The sequence below is a fragment of the Cucurbita pepo genome, chromosome 14 (genome assembly GCF_057944985.1).
Source record: "Cucurbita pepo subsp. pepo isolate OVF chromosome 14, ASM5794498v1, whole genome shotgun sequence".
NCBI lineage: Eukaryota > Viridiplantae > Streptophyta > Magnoliopsida > Cucurbitales > Cucurbitaceae > Cucurbita > Cucurbita pepo.
In genome coordinates, this window is record NC_141811.1 from 3,967,920 (window position 1) to 3,982,222 (window position 14,303).

Consider the following 14,303-nt stretch of genomic DNA (forward strand, 5'->3'; position numbering starts at 1 on the left):
TAAATGGGGTCACGGACGACATTATATTACTCATCCCGTTCCAACTGAGTTTAATATAAATATATTTTTGTTAATTAAATTGTAATATTTAAATTTAAATTTTTAGAAATGATGTTTGGTATAATATTGTATATATTTTTGCTTACCAAATGTATTGATTTGTTGATATTTTTTTACAGAATAATAAACGAAAAAAATTCTCTACGGGAACCGACCCTCACAAGGTCTTCGTGGGGAATCTTCACTCCATTCCCACAAAAATAAAAGAAAATTTTTGCGGAAATAGGAAATGAAATAGGTGAAAGTATCGAGAATAAATCGTTATAAACTAAAGTTTAAGAGCTAAATTGCATGACCGAACAAATGTTTTTAACAATATCATTTAATTAGCGCTCGTTTGAAAAGTCATTTTAAAAATAAATTAAGAAAATTGTGAAGAATATCATATATATATTTTTTATTATTATTATTATTATTATTTTTTTCTTAATATTTTTATATAATAAAATAATTTCTAATTTAGTTGGATTGTTACCCCCCACTATGGGAGTTATTTTCAACTCCATCCAACCAATACTTTGACAAAAAAAAAAAAATTAAAATTAAAAAAAAAATTAAAAAATTACTCCAATAATGATGAAAAGATAGAGGCATTATGGTAGTGAACTTTATAGTAAATTTAATATTGGTAGGTAAATGTTGCTGTCACTCATAATCCTAAGTTGAAAATACCATAACCTCTTTTAATAATTATCACATATCTCGTATTATAATCTTACTCTTTAATCCCTATATTCATTTCTTATTTGGTCCTTAAACTTTAAATTTTTTATTTTACGTCTTTCATTTTTTATACCATTTATAAGGTTCCGTCTCCATGTCCAAGATTCATATCAGGATTTGAAATATGGATTCACCTATGCTCGTGTCATTCCCTTGCATCCCCTATGACATGATCACATTATTGATCTTTTTCAACATGTTTTGTCCTCACTCACATGTTTCATAGGAAAATTTTCAACAAATTACACAACATATAATTACTCTAGACAAAATATATTTAATTTTGAAGTTTTTATGATTGAGCCACGGAAAAGAAATGTGTATCTTTCAAGTATTTTTGGGATCGCTCTCATTTGAATGTGGTATTGGTTCATTCATGTACCCTTCCTTTTCTCGAGTGTCATATTTTATTTTAGTGGCCCGGTAAAATTAAAAATTTACGAGAAACCCATTGTAGTTCTTTTTTATGTCAAAAGGTTGAATGATGAACAATGATAAGAAATGAATAGTTGGTAGAGAAGTAAATAAAGAAGTGTCAAGTGGAAAGTGGGGGTGGCACATACCATAAGTGCCTAACTTTCATCAATTTCTTTCTCCCATGCCTTTCTCATTGTGATCATGCCCACAAAATCGACTCTTCGGGATTACATGATGAACATAACTGTCTTCAAAATTGTCTACAAGACAACATTGAAATACAGAAGAAGTAACGTTAGCTTACCAGATTGAAATAAATCAAAACAGATCAGAACAGGCTGATATCGATTAGTGCTCGACCGGTTTGTGGTGGGTATTTAAATTTGTACCGTATATGTACCGAAAACATGACAAGTTATTTATAGTGGCACGGTCAAAGCTACATTAATATTAGCACCACCCATTTTCTACATTAAAATAAAATGAGAAATTTGAAATTCATTGTAGCAACAAACACGTCTAATTCTGGTTAATTTTTATTAATAATATGAGCTTAAGTATTGAAATTTAAGGTAATTATTAATTTATATTACCCATTATTTATTTTATGGTTAAAAAATGGATTTTTGTCTTTAAAAAAACTATAGTTTATTTAATCCAAAAAACTTTTTGGCAAAAGTTGATATAATATTAATTTAATGTGGAAATAAAATAAAATTAGAAATTAAAAATAATGATGAGAGAGAGATGGTTTCGGTGAGGTCACATGAAGAGAGAGAAAGTTGAGTTTTATAATTAAAGGAAATAAAATTAAAAATTTAAAAAAAAAAAAAAAAAAAAAAAAGAAGAAATGGGTGGGCGAAGAAGTGCGTGGCAGTTCACCTAAAACTTTTTAATGGACGACGGCCGATAGCCCGTGATACCTGCTTAAAGCAGTTTCGGTCACCGGCTATTAACGGTGACCCTCCACCGCTAAGAACTCTGACTTTTATACCCCCCTTCGAGCATCCCGCCACACGCGACATCCAATCGCGTGCACGTCACGTCAAATCACTCAACATATTACTTTATTTATTTGTTTATTTTATAAGTATAAATAATTACTTAAGTTTGTCGAGAAATCTTTATGATGCCTCTATTATTTGAATTTTTTTATTATTAATGTCACCAAGGACGCAATGTTTATCATTAATTAACTAACACACAAATTATTTCCTATTCCATGGTTGAAATTTCACCTTTTACACTTAATTATATTAAATACAATATTCAATTTTTTCTAATTCATATACTCAAAAAATATTGTCAAAATGCCTATAAATTCACTAATTTCTTTACCTTTAATATTACATATATATTTATTATGGATATAATAAAAACAAAACAGAAAAAATTGTTTTAGTAAATTTTCAAATAAAAATTTATTAAAAGATAAAATTGTAATCCACAAATATTTTTATTTAAAGAAAAAAGAAATAATTGGCAAAAACCTCTACAACAGTATGGTATGATTTTGCTAAAATACCTTTTTTTATATAAAAATAGTTTTATTTAGAAAAAAAAAATATAATTGACACTATTTTTTCAGAGCCGACCACAAAGTTTGATAAGTATTAATCATAGTTCTAATATTTTTTTTTTATAATAGTTTGGAATCTATTTCATATATTATGTGCTCCAGATGCTAGCCTAGACTAAATATCCAAGGAGATAAAATCATCTTAATCAAGATGACCGACTTCTTCTCTGTCGTATCCACAGGATCAATTCTAACAAGTCACACACTTATATTCCGAAAATACAAAAAAAAAAAAAAAGAAAGAAAGAAAGAAAGAAATTCCAAGATCGAACTACCAAAAAAAGAGTGGACTAAAAAGCAGAAACCTACATAAAAAAAACATATACAATAGTATGATACGGTCTACTTTAATCATAATTATAATTTACTTATATACCCTATTATAATATTTAAAAAATATTTTTAATATAAAATATAGTTTATTTAAAGAAAAAAAAATATAATTCACTATACAATGCTTATTACCCACAAAACATCTTACCCGAATCGGAGAAAGAAAGAGGCTTTCCTTGCAAGAACAGATATTAATCAATACAAAATAAATATAGGGAAAGCCTCTTTCTTTCTCCGATTAAGGGTAAGATGTTTTGTGGGTAATAAGCTTCTCAAACACTCTTTATCAAGCAGCAGGACCATAGTACAATCGGCATGTCACAACCTCCATTCCGGTAAGAATGATCCTCTTTCTTGTTTATGGTGTTTTTCGCGTATAGAATTTTTTGCAATGAAAAAATCTATATATATATAATAGTATGATATTGTCTACTTTAAATATAAAATTTTCACCGCTCTAAAATATATCATTTTTCTTAATTAGGAAAATCTAATAAGAACATTTAAAGAAATATATATATATATATATATATATATATATATATTATTATTGAAGAGAAAAGGAAATAATTGGTGAGACACGTGCATGAAAGATGGAGTAGGCGTGAAGAGTAGAGAAAAACTCACATCGGTCCTTGCGCTGCGCACCACCCAACTTTTCCAACTCCACTCTCACTTACTTTCCTTCTTTTCCCTCTTTTTCTCTGCAATTTCTTCTAGAGACACAGAAAAATAAAATTAAAAAGGAACAGATCAACGTCGTAGGTGCTGACAATCACAAACAAAGGAGTGAAAAAAGAGACAAGTTTTCAGACCTGTAAACCCTCAAGTTTCACATCCAAAAGGCCACCATTTTCCCCTCCTCAAGTCAGCTCTCTCTCACTCCAATTATATATATATATATATATATATATACACTGTAAAGTACACTGGTTCTCCGCCCCTGCTCTCCCCCTCCTCGGCTCCTCCTTTTCTCTTTTTGATATCTTTTTTCCAAACCCAGATTTGACATTGCTTCTCGGAACTCTAACCTCAGATTTCTCGCAACAGTTCACCCAGAAAATGAGGCGTTTCTGACGCTGCTGCTGCTGCTTCTGCTGCTGTCTCTTTACTTACTTTACGTACTTCATTTGCAAGTCATGATCTCCACTGGCCCTGCGACAATCATTTCTTTATTTGTTTCTCCTCCTCTCTTCCTTTTCAATCTTCTCCTACTCTTCTTCTTCTTGTCTCTTTGGGATCTGATATCGTTTTGGCATATGGGTTTCTCTAAGTTTCTTTTGTTCTGTTGAGTTTGTGGCTTTCTGGTGTTCGTTTTGACAGTTCAATTCTGGGTTCATCTGTTTCTGTTTATCGGGAAAGGGTTTGGTATCTGTTTGGGATTGGTGATTTCATCTTTATTTTGCTTCTTTTGCAAGTTGCTCAACTTGGGATTCTCCTCCTTCTCTTCCACATATTATAGTTTGCCAAGATTTTTCTTTATTTGGATTCCTCTCATTTCTTAACTGCTAAGTGTATGACCAGATATGGTGCTTTCTCTTGTCAAACCGACTATCCTCAAATGGATGTTATTATTGAGTTGCTTGTTTTCCTTCTCTTTGGCTCTGAAACAGTCGAATCAACTCTGTGATCCAAGAGATTTACTGGCATTGAGGGGCTTTCTGAATAGCCTTTCAAATAGTTCTGTTATCTCTGTATGGTTAAAGGAACCCAACTGCTGCATTTGGGATGGTGTCGTTTGTGGATATGATAGCAACAGCTCTATCACTAACAGAGTTACCAGGTTAGAACTGCCTAATATGAATCTGAAAGGCAAGATTTCACAATCTCTTGGTGGTTTGGATCAGTTAATTTGGCTGAATCTATCATACAATCAGCTTGAAGGTGTTTTGCCAACAGAATTCTCAAGGTTGAAGCAACTCCAGGTGTTGGATTTGAGTTACAATAAGCTGTCAGGATCAGTCACTAATGCAACTTCAGGATTGATATCTGTTCGTGTTCTTAATATTTCCAGCAATTCATTCATTGGGGATTTCCCCCAGCTAGTGGGATTTCAAAATCTTGTTGCCTTCAATATAAGTAACAATTCTTTCACAGGACAGTTCTCTTCACAGATTTGCAATTCCTCCAACATGATTCAGGTTGTTGATATTTCACTGAACCAAATATCCGGCAATCTTCAAGGAGTAAACGATTGCAGCAAATCTCTCAAACATTTCCGTGCAGATAATAACTTGCTTACTGGACATCTTCCAGAATCGTTGTATTCGTTATCGTTTCTGGAGTACTTTTCAATCCCTGGGAACAGCTTCTTTGGCCAGTTAAGCATGGAACTGAGTAAGCTTTCTAGGCTTAAATCCTTTATCGTATTCGGAAACAAGTTTTCTGGCGAACTTCCAAATGTGTTTGGTAATTTTTCAGAATTACGGGAGTTAGTTGCACATTCCAACTTGTTCTCTGGAATTCTGCCTTCATCTCTGTCATTGTGCTCAAAGCTTAGAGTTCTTGATCTTAGAAATAATTCCTTTACTGCTGCTATAGATCTCAATTTTTCTAGGCTACCAGATCTTCAAATGCTTGATCTAGCCTCTAATCACTTTTCGGGGCCTCTACCGAATTCTCTGTCTGATTGCCATGAATTGAAAACTCTTAGCCTTGCCAAGAACAAGTTAACTGGTCAAATTCCTCGAGATTATGCTAAGCTATCCTCTCTGTCCTTTCTATCTTTGTCGAACAATAGTATTATAGACTTGAGTGGTGCATTATCTATTCTACATAATTGCAAGAACCTGACTGTTCTTATTCTTACAAAGAACTTTCGTAATGAGGAAATTCCACAGAGTGAAACTGTTTTCGACAACTTGATGCTTTTGGCATTTGGTAACTGTGGCCTGAGAGGACAAATTCCAGGTTGGTTAGTAGGTTGCAAGAAATTAAGCATCCTGGATTTGTCTTGGAATCACTTAGATGGAAGTATCCCTGCTTGGATTGGTCAGCTGGAGAATTTATTTTATTTGGACTTATCCAACAACTCTCTGTCAGGAGAAATCCCAAAAAGCTTGACACAGATGAAAGCACTAATTTCCAGAAACTGCAGCTTGTCGGGTTCGACATCGTCCGCTGGAATCCCCCTTTTTGTCAAACGAAATCAAAGTTCCACTGGTTTGCAATACAACCAAGCGTCGAGCTTTCCACCATCGATTTACTTGAGCTACAACAGAATTAATGGAACTATTTGGCCAGAAATTGGTAGATTAAAAGGGCTGCATGCGTTGGATTTGAGTAGGAACAATATAACTGGGTCCATCCCAAACACCATATCAGAGATGGAGAACTTGGAAGCCTTAGATTTGTCGAATAATGATCTTTATGGACGAATTCCTCCATCACTCAACAAGCTTACATTCTTGTCGAAGTTCAGCGTGGCTAATAATCACTTGGAGGGACCAATTCCAAATGGAGGGCAATTCTTAAGTTTTCCCAGCTCAAGCTTTGATGGTAATGCAGGACTTTGTGGGGAAATCGACAACCCTTGTCGTTCTGTTGATGGGTTAGAAAAAAGACCTGAAACCGACACTTATTCAAAGAGAAAAGTTGGGAGAAGTGTCATTCTCTGCCTTACAGTCGGAGCAGCTGCAGCAATCCTCCTGGTCCTTACAGTGGTTCTACTCAAAATGTCCAGGAAAGATGTTGGAGATCGGAGTAACAGTTTTGACGAGGAATTTGACCGGCCTAACAGGTTATCTGGAGCTCTTGGATCATCAAAGTTGGTGCTCTTTCAGAATTCAGAATGCAAGGATCTTACAGTTGCAGAGTTGTTAAAAGCTACTTGCAATTTCAACCAAGCAAACATAATCGGCTGTGGTGGATTTGGCCTGGTTTACAAAGCCAGCCTTCCCAATGGTTCAAAAGCTGCAGTCAAGAGGCTTACAGGAGATTGTGGTCAGATGGAACGGGAATTCCAAGCTGAAGTAGAAGCTCTTTCTCGAGCGCAGCATAAGAACCTTGTTTCTCTTCAAGGTTACTGCAAACATGGAAACGACAGGCTATTAATTTACTCCTACATGGAGAATGGAAGTTTGGACTATTGGCTTCATGAGATTGTTGATGATGATAATTCAATACTAAAATGGGAAGCAAGACTCAAAATCGCACAGGGTGCTGCTCATGGATTGGCTTACTTGCATAAGGAATGTCAACCAAACATAATTCACCGAGATGTCAAGTCGAGCAACATACTTCTGGATGACAAATTCGAGGCTCATTTAGCTGATTTTGGCCTTTCAAGATTACTCCGGCCATATGACACTCATGTTACCACAGACTTGGTTGGGACATTGGGTTATATTCCTCCTGAATACAGTCAGACATTAATTGCTACTTGCCGGGGCGATGTTTACAGTTTTGGCGTTGTTCTTCTCGAGCTTCTAACTGGGCGGAGGCCTGTAGAGGTATGCAAAGGTAAAGCCTGCAGGGATCTGGTGTCATGGGTGATTCAGAAGAAATCAGAAAAGAAAGAAGAGGAGATAATTGATCCTGCAATTTGGGATACAAATAGCAAAAAACAGATTCTAGAGGTCCTTGGTATTACTTGTAAATGCATAGACCAAGATCCAAGGAAGAGACCTTCGATTGAAGAAGTTTCTTCATGGCTAGATGGTGTTACATTGTAGGTTTTTCCACTCTCAACGTTTGGTTTGTATTTCATCCCTCATATATCAAACTGGATATTGTAAAGCAAACTATTTAAATCAATCTTACCAGGCTGTGAGTAAAGGTAGGAAGGATGGAAAGTGTACATAACTTGGTGCTTATGCCCATGATTATTAAAGCTTTTACTACGCAGGTCAATTTTAGAATGGGATTTCCTCTAGTTCTTGAACTGATACGCGGATATCACTATAAGGGGAGTAAGATTCGGATTACTTTGTTGATCGAATATCGCAAGGCAAGAACATTGTTTGAGATTCGAATCACTCCACAAGCAAGATCGATCATGCCTAGCTTGAATGATTTTTGTTGATCAAATATCTCAAGGCAAGAACACTTGATTGAGATTCGAATCATTCCACAAGCAAGATTGATCATATCGAGCTTCAATGATTCTACATGCAACCTAAACTACATAGAATTGCAAAGAAACTTAGCCATTGGCTAAAGAAGAGCACAAATGCTTCTTTTACTACATTTTCCAAGTCTGCTTACAAATACAACATACATGGCTTTATATAGCCTCAAAATGAAACTATTGAAGGCATTCCAAGAGTTGTAACATTCATACTTAATGGTCATAATTAATCATTATGTAATTATAACCATTATGTAATTGTAACCTAAAGTAAATAAAAAGTCTTATGCCAACCTAAAGTAAATAAAAAGTCTTATGCCGGTCAATTTTAGAATTGGATTTCCACTAGTTCTTGAACTCAAAGATTTCCTTTAGACAGCAATGGATCTTTCAGACAACAGTTCACACAGAACTAGAACAAAAGATTCCTACAAGCAATGCTTGACCGATCTCCCCTATGTATGTATCTATGTATCTATCTATATATATATATATAATCACAGGGGACAAGCTGACTTACTTGACTTCAGTGAACAGAACATGTCGTTTTGCAAGAGGGTCAAATTTCTGGAGCTCAATCTTATCAGCCATCTTCCTGCTTTTTTTCTTGGCATAGAAAAAACCAGTCCCAGCGGTTGAGGAGAGTCGGATTATTTTGAAATCTTTCCTTCCCACTTTCCTCCTTGTCTTCTTTTTCTTTTCTGGATCACCACCCCTCTTCCTACTCAACCTCTGCATTTGAATGCAATCGACAAGTTATTTCATGATCAAATCAACAGTGACATTAACATAATGAACAAATTACACAATATTATTCCCAATGACTTTTGCATCATTGAAGTAGAATAATCCAAACTTCGGTGTAGAATAATCCCAGCAGAACGTTAATCGGATTTTCTCTATCACCTCGTTTTAAAGATACAAACTCAAATTAGATAAATATACGTTCTATACTGTGAGATCCCACATCGGTTGGGGAGGAGAACAAAATACCCTTTATAAGGGAGTGAAATCTTGAAGGAAAAGCTCAAAGAGGACTCGACTAGCGGTGGGCTTGGGCCGTTACATATACTATATAGAAGTGATAGCAATCAGAACGCGGGACTTTTGAAGGACGTCATACAAACTAACATAAAAGGGGTCAATTCTGTTTGAAGATGATTTCATATATTACACTATTGTTCATATGGAAATTAATCAAAATTGATAAGGACTTGATCAATCATGCTCGAACATGTACTTCTTATAACTGTATTTATTTTCTATCCATATCTATGGATTGATCACAAGAAGAAATATGGTTAGAGCCCTAACATAGACAAATACACAAACATATGATATGCATCCCCGGCCTCTCGATTTGAAAAATTCTACCATGATTCACACGCTGTCGAAGCTAAAAGAACCATACCTTTCTCTTCGTAGTGTTAGGAGCATATCTTTTGGCCATGCAAATTACGGATCCATGACGAATTGATCTCTCCCGAGCGCTCTGTGACAACGATTCTGAAAATTTCAACAAATCCCCCAAATGTTAAATTTCCCCGCCCTCTGTTTGCCTTGTAAGAAAAAACTATAAATAAACCCCACCAAACAAAATTCTCCGATCAGAAACACTCGATTATGATACTTAGTTCCCATTCTTTCTGGTCTTTTGATTATGATTTTCAAATTCTTCACAAGAAGTTACGATAAGAGAATGGATTCGCGATGATGATTTAGGATGAAATGTTCGCAATTACCTTTGACATTGGGAACGACGCTCAACGAGAGAGCAGCAGAGAAGGAGAGACACTTGAAAGAGACGAAGCTTGGAGTTGAAGACGCAGAATCACAGAGTAATCGGTTCCTTTCTCCACAAGAAAGCGCTGAGTCCAAACAAAGCCTTCGAATTGTTGCCGCCATCTTCCATGGAAATCGATTCTCCTTTCTCTTTCGGTATTTATTTTTATTTATTATTCCAAAGTTAATATATTCAAAATTCTATTATAAAATAATTAATTAATCTATTTAAAATAATAACCACGATTTAATAAAATAATTATAGAAATCTATTTAAATTAAAAAATACTTTTATTTTCAGTTTTGGATGAAAATATAAATACTGTGTTTAAAAAATATTATTTAATTTTTAAAATAGTTTCAAAATTACTTTTTAATTTTCAAAAGTGTCGAAATACATATTTTTAAAGTATTCATAATTTTTTTTAAATAATATTAAAATATTTGTAGAGATAACTATGAAGTGTCGATAAACGATTTTCATTCATATATTCATTGTTTTAAAAAAAATTATAAAGTGTTAATGTAATGACCCTTATAAAGGATGGGGTGGTTACCCAGACCTATTGCTAGCAAATATTGTCCGAGAAGATTTCCACACCCTTGTAAGGGGTGGGTGGTTTGTTTTCCTCCTCAACTAACGTGGGACATCACAATCCACCCCCTTTCGAGGCCAGCGTCCTTACTGACACACCGCCTCGTGTCTACCCCCTTTGGAGAACAGCGAGAAGACTGGCACATCGTCTAGTGTCTGGCTCTGATACCATTTGAAACGGCCCAGATCTACCGCTAGCAGATATTGTCCTCTTTGGGCTTTCCCTTTCGGGCTTCCCCTCAAGGCTTTAAAACGTATCTGCTAGGGGAAGGTTTCCACACTATTATAAATGGTGGTATGTTCTCCTCCCCAACTAATGTGGGACATCATCCTAGGACCGAGTTATGGGCCCACCATGCTTCCGCTGCCCTACTGATATTTTTTAAATAATTACTAACTATTTTTTAATTTTTTTTTTAAAAAAATTGAAGGTATCAATAAAAAATTAAAAATTTACTAGTATTTTTAAAAAAGTTTTTAAACAAATTTTATAAAAGTAAAAAAGTAAAAAAATAAAAAAAAATAAAAAAATAAAAGAATAAAAACTGAAAAAATAGAAACTTTTCTAAACGACACGTGGCACCATTTAATTGGGCATTTCGAAGTTCTACTAAAATAATAATATAACAAAAAAGTGGTCTGTTTTCATTTGTCAAGTTCTTAATTCTTTTTCAGAAATTACAAATAAAACGGAATTTTCAGAAGGTCCACATATAAGCAGCCATGTCAGCGGAGCCGACAAGCCTAGAATCCTCCGGTGCCGGACCATCGCCGCACCCAACCAACTCAGCAGCGTCGGTGAGTAGATGAACCAGCGGCGGACCCACGGGGGAGAAGAACGGCGCCTGCAGATTCTCCTGGAAGCTCAGAAGGTTCGGGAAGACCGAGGGGGAGAGATCAGAGCCTCCGCCGGCAGGGTAGTTAACATTATTGGTGGAGAAACAGGTCACGTGCAGCTCGTGCTCACTCGGGTCGGCGGAGGAGTCGAGTAGAGGAGGCAGAGACACCGAGGAAGGGGAACTCGGTTCGGGATCCAGGCGACTCTTCCTCGTCGATGAGCCGCCGTGCATGGCGGCCCCGGTTTTCTTGAAAACTTTGGATATCACCCATTCATCCTGTTACATGCACGTAATAAATAAATAAATAAATAAATATGAGGAAAATAAATAGAAAGGGACATGAAAAATAAATTTAATTTATGACATTATAATTATTATTCCCAAATAATAATGTGTACTATATATTATAAAATATTTAGATATTCATTTTTAGAATAAATATTTTATTATTGCTTTACCTACTATAGAATATTATTTGTACCAAAAATAAATGCTACAAAATTATTTACTGCCCATTTTTTTAAATTCAACTGGAGGGTCTTTGTCTGCCTATATATATCATCAATTATTTTTTAACTATATTGTAAATTTGATTATTTTATTGAAATAAAGATAACACATGGCTTTAATTTAAAATTATATATATATTAAACAAATTACACTAAAAATATAATATAGTATATAGTTAGTTTATGAAATATTATTGAATTTATTATGATTTTTTTTATATTTTTTAATAGATATCATATTAAAATTATTCTTTAAAAAAGAAATTTCCCTGTGAATTTTCACAAAAATAAATGTTTTTTTTTTTTTTTTTTTTTTTTTGCTAAATAGAAATTGAAATAACACATTAAAATACATGATTTTCTTTAATTATTAAAAGAAAAAAAAAAGGTTTATTAATGCAACATTAAATAAAAAAATATAATATATATATATATATATATGTGCGTGTGTACGTGTATGTGTATGTATGTATATATATATGTATGTATGTATACAGTGGAGATGGGGGTGCTGACGTTGATATGAGTTAATTTATTTAAAAGAAAATGAATTAATTAAACTATCAACGTCGACGGCGACTTGTTCAACCGAGAGAGAGGGGGGGAGAGAGAGGGAGAGAGAGAGAACCTTGGAAGAATCGGCGGAGAGAAAATGGTAAGCAAATTTTCCGGCGAGACGAAATTCGTGCATAACCCAGTTGGTTTTTTGGCCTTTTGGAGCTCTGCCTCTGTAGAAAACAAGCGTCTTCTTCATCCCAATTAATGAGTTGGTTTTCGAGCTCATTATTTCCCGGTCCTTTCCGGTCGCCTTCCAGTACCCGGCCTCCGTCGCCCGGTTCGTCCTCAACCCGGTCGGGTATTTCCGGTCTCGCAAGCTGAAGAAATACCACTCCTTTTCCCCCATCAGCGCTTTCTCTGTTCAACCCGCATATTATTATTATTATTATTATTATTTTCAATAAATAGAAAATATATATATATATATATATATATATATATATATGTATGTAGGATGAAGTAACACGTCCCCTAATTTAGAGAATAATGATGAATTTATAATCAAATAATACTATCTCATGAGAACTTTTAAAGTTTTGAGGGGAAGCTGGAAAGGGAAAGTCCAGAGAGGATAATATATGCTAGTGGTGAGTCTGGGTCGTTGCAAATGGTATTAGAGCCAAGACACCGGACGATGTGACAGTCTTCTCGCTGTTCCCCGAAGGGAGTAGACACGAGGCGGTGTGTCAATAAGAACGCTAGGCCCCAAAGGGAGTGGAATTGGGGGTGGTCCCACATCGATTGAAGGAAGGATAGAGTGTCAGCAAGGACGCTGGGCCTCGAAAGGGGTGGATTGTGATGTACCACATTGGTTGGGGATGAGAACAAACCACCACTTATAATAAAGGTGTGGAAACCTTCCCGTAGCAGACGCGTTTTAAAGTTTTGAGGGGAAACCTAAAGAAGACAATATCTGCTACCGGTGGTATAATATCATACCATTATAGAGAGTCGTGTACATCTAACAATATATATATATAGAGAAAGGGAGCTGACCAGGGAGGTCCCAGGGCTCGGACTTGTTGAGGTCGACATGGGCGATGGCGGGCGAGGAGAAATGGGAGTCCAGCACCTTTTTCAGAAGGTAATGGGCGATCAGCTCTTCGTCGGTCGGGTGGAAGCGGAAACCCGGTGGGAGGAACCCGTCGGAGCTCTGGTGTCCGCCGCCGCTGCCGCCGTGATCCATGGAGGTTGATCGGAGTATATAGAGAGAGAGAGAGAGAGAGAGAATTGTTGATGAATGTGGGTGAAAATCCAAGTTTTTATATCCTGAAGTGAAATCATATTTTTATTTATTTAATTAATTTAGAATAATAATAATAATTTGGGAAATTAATGAGAGGATAGGGGAAAGGAATAATAAATGCTTAGTACAATTCCCCCCGACATAAACTGTAACACAAAATATGCATACAGATATTTCAAAACCAGCTTTATATGATCTATCATCTTTTTCTTTTTCTTTTTCTTTTTCTTTTTCGTTTTCGTTTCTATTACACGTGTTTAAAAATTACTCGATTAGCACTCGAACAGTTTGAGTAGGGATATCCGATCAAACTGGAATGATATAGAGAAGATTAGCATGTCCCTGTATAAGCGAACCGTATCTATTAGCGGTGTTACAAATGATATCAAAGCCCGATATTGAGTGGTGTGCTAATGAGGACGCTGACCTCCAAATAAAGGAAACGAAACATCTCTATTAGACACGTTTTAAAAATTGTGAACCTGATAGCAATATATAACGAGCTAAAACGAAAAATATCGGCTAGCTCTGGTTTTGGGTACTTCCAAAATTTTATGTTGAGTCGAGTTGAAATAAATGAAAATTTTATAAATT

At 35.2% G+C, this 14,303-nt stretch overlaps 3 protein-coding genes and 1 non-coding gene across 4 annotated transcripts; 2 read left to right on the plus strand and 2 right to left on the minus strand.

Annotated features, from left to right (window-relative positions):
- Nucleotides 1-3,855: 3,855 nt before the first annotated feature.
- PSKR2 (phytosylfokine-alpha receptor 2) lies at nucleotides 3,856-7,963 on the plus strand. Its single transcript, XM_023696730.2, has one exon. It carries the CDS (start codon nucleotides 4,639-4,641, stop codon nucleotides 7,783-7,785), a length of 3,147 nt encoding a protein of 1,048 aa, XP_023552498.2. The 5' UTR covers nucleotides 3,856-4,638; the 3' UTR covers nucleotides 7,786-7,963.
- A 733-nt stretch (nucleotides 7,964-8,696) lies between these two features.
- LOC111810144 (uncharacterized) lies at nucleotides 8,697-10,113 on the minus strand. Its single transcript, XM_023696731.2, has 3 exons — nucleotides 9,923-10,113; nucleotides 9,592-9,686; nucleotides 8,697-8,912 (listed from the first exon to the last, which is right to left on the minus strand). Exons 1-3 carry the CDS (start codon nucleotides 10,083-10,085, stop codon nucleotides 8,697-8,699), a joined length of 474 nt encoding a protein of 157 aa, XP_023552499.2. The 5' UTR covers nucleotides 10,086-10,113.
- A 990-nt stretch (nucleotides 10,114-11,103) lies between these two features.
- Nucleotides 11,104-13,705, minus strand: LOC111810386 (protein CUP-SHAPED COTYLEDON 2-like). Its single transcript, XM_023697093.2, has 3 exons — nucleotides 13,460-13,705; nucleotides 12,534-12,820; nucleotides 11,104-11,672 (listed from the first exon to the last, which is right to left on the minus strand). Exons 1-3 carry the CDS (start codon nucleotides 13,647-13,649, stop codon nucleotides 11,256-11,258), a joined length of 894 nt encoding a protein of 297 aa, XP_023552861.2. The 5' UTR covers nucleotides 13,650-13,705; the 3' UTR covers nucleotides 11,104-11,255.
- A 290-nt stretch (nucleotides 13,706-13,995) lies between these two features.
- Nucleotides 13,996-14,094, plus strand: LOC147789384 (U6 spliceosomal RNA). Its single transcript, XR_015411874.1, has one exon. It is a non-coding gene; the product is annotated as a U6 spliceosomal RNA (small nuclear RNA).
- Nucleotides 14,095-14,303: the final 209 nt, after the last annotated feature.

Excerpts from the sequence above, each read along its gene's own strand:
- PSKR2 (XM_023696730.2), top strand. The coding sequence starts at position 4,639 with ATGGTGCTTTCTCTTGTCAAACCGACTATCCTCAAATGGATGTTATTA.
- LOC111810144 (XM_023696731.2), bottom strand. The coding sequence starts at position 10,085 with ATGGCGGCAACAATTCGAAGGCTTTGTTTGGACTCAGCGCTTTCTTGT. Across the intron at positions 9,687-9,922 it reads CGTCGTTCCCAATGTCAAAG|AATCGTTGTCACAGAGCGCT; the intron begins GTAATTGCGAAC and ends TGAAATTTTCAG. Across the intron at positions 8,913-9,591 it reads CTAACACTACGAAGAGAAAG|AGGTTGAGTAGGAAGAGGGG; the intron begins GTATGGTTCTTT and ends ATTCAAATGCAG.
- LOC111810386 (XM_023697093.2), bottom strand. The coding sequence starts at position 13,649 with ATGGATCACGGCGGCAGCGGCGGCGGACACCAGAGCTCCGACGGGTTC. Across the intron at positions 12,821-13,459 it reads CGAGCCCTGGGACCTCCCTG|AGAAAGCGCTGATGGGGGAA; the intron begins GTCAGCTCCCTT and ends CGGGTTGAACAG. Across the intron at positions 11,673-12,533 it reads TCTCCGCCGATTCTTCCAAG|GATGAATGGGTGATATCCAA; the intron begins GTTCTCTCTCTC and ends TGCATGTAACAG.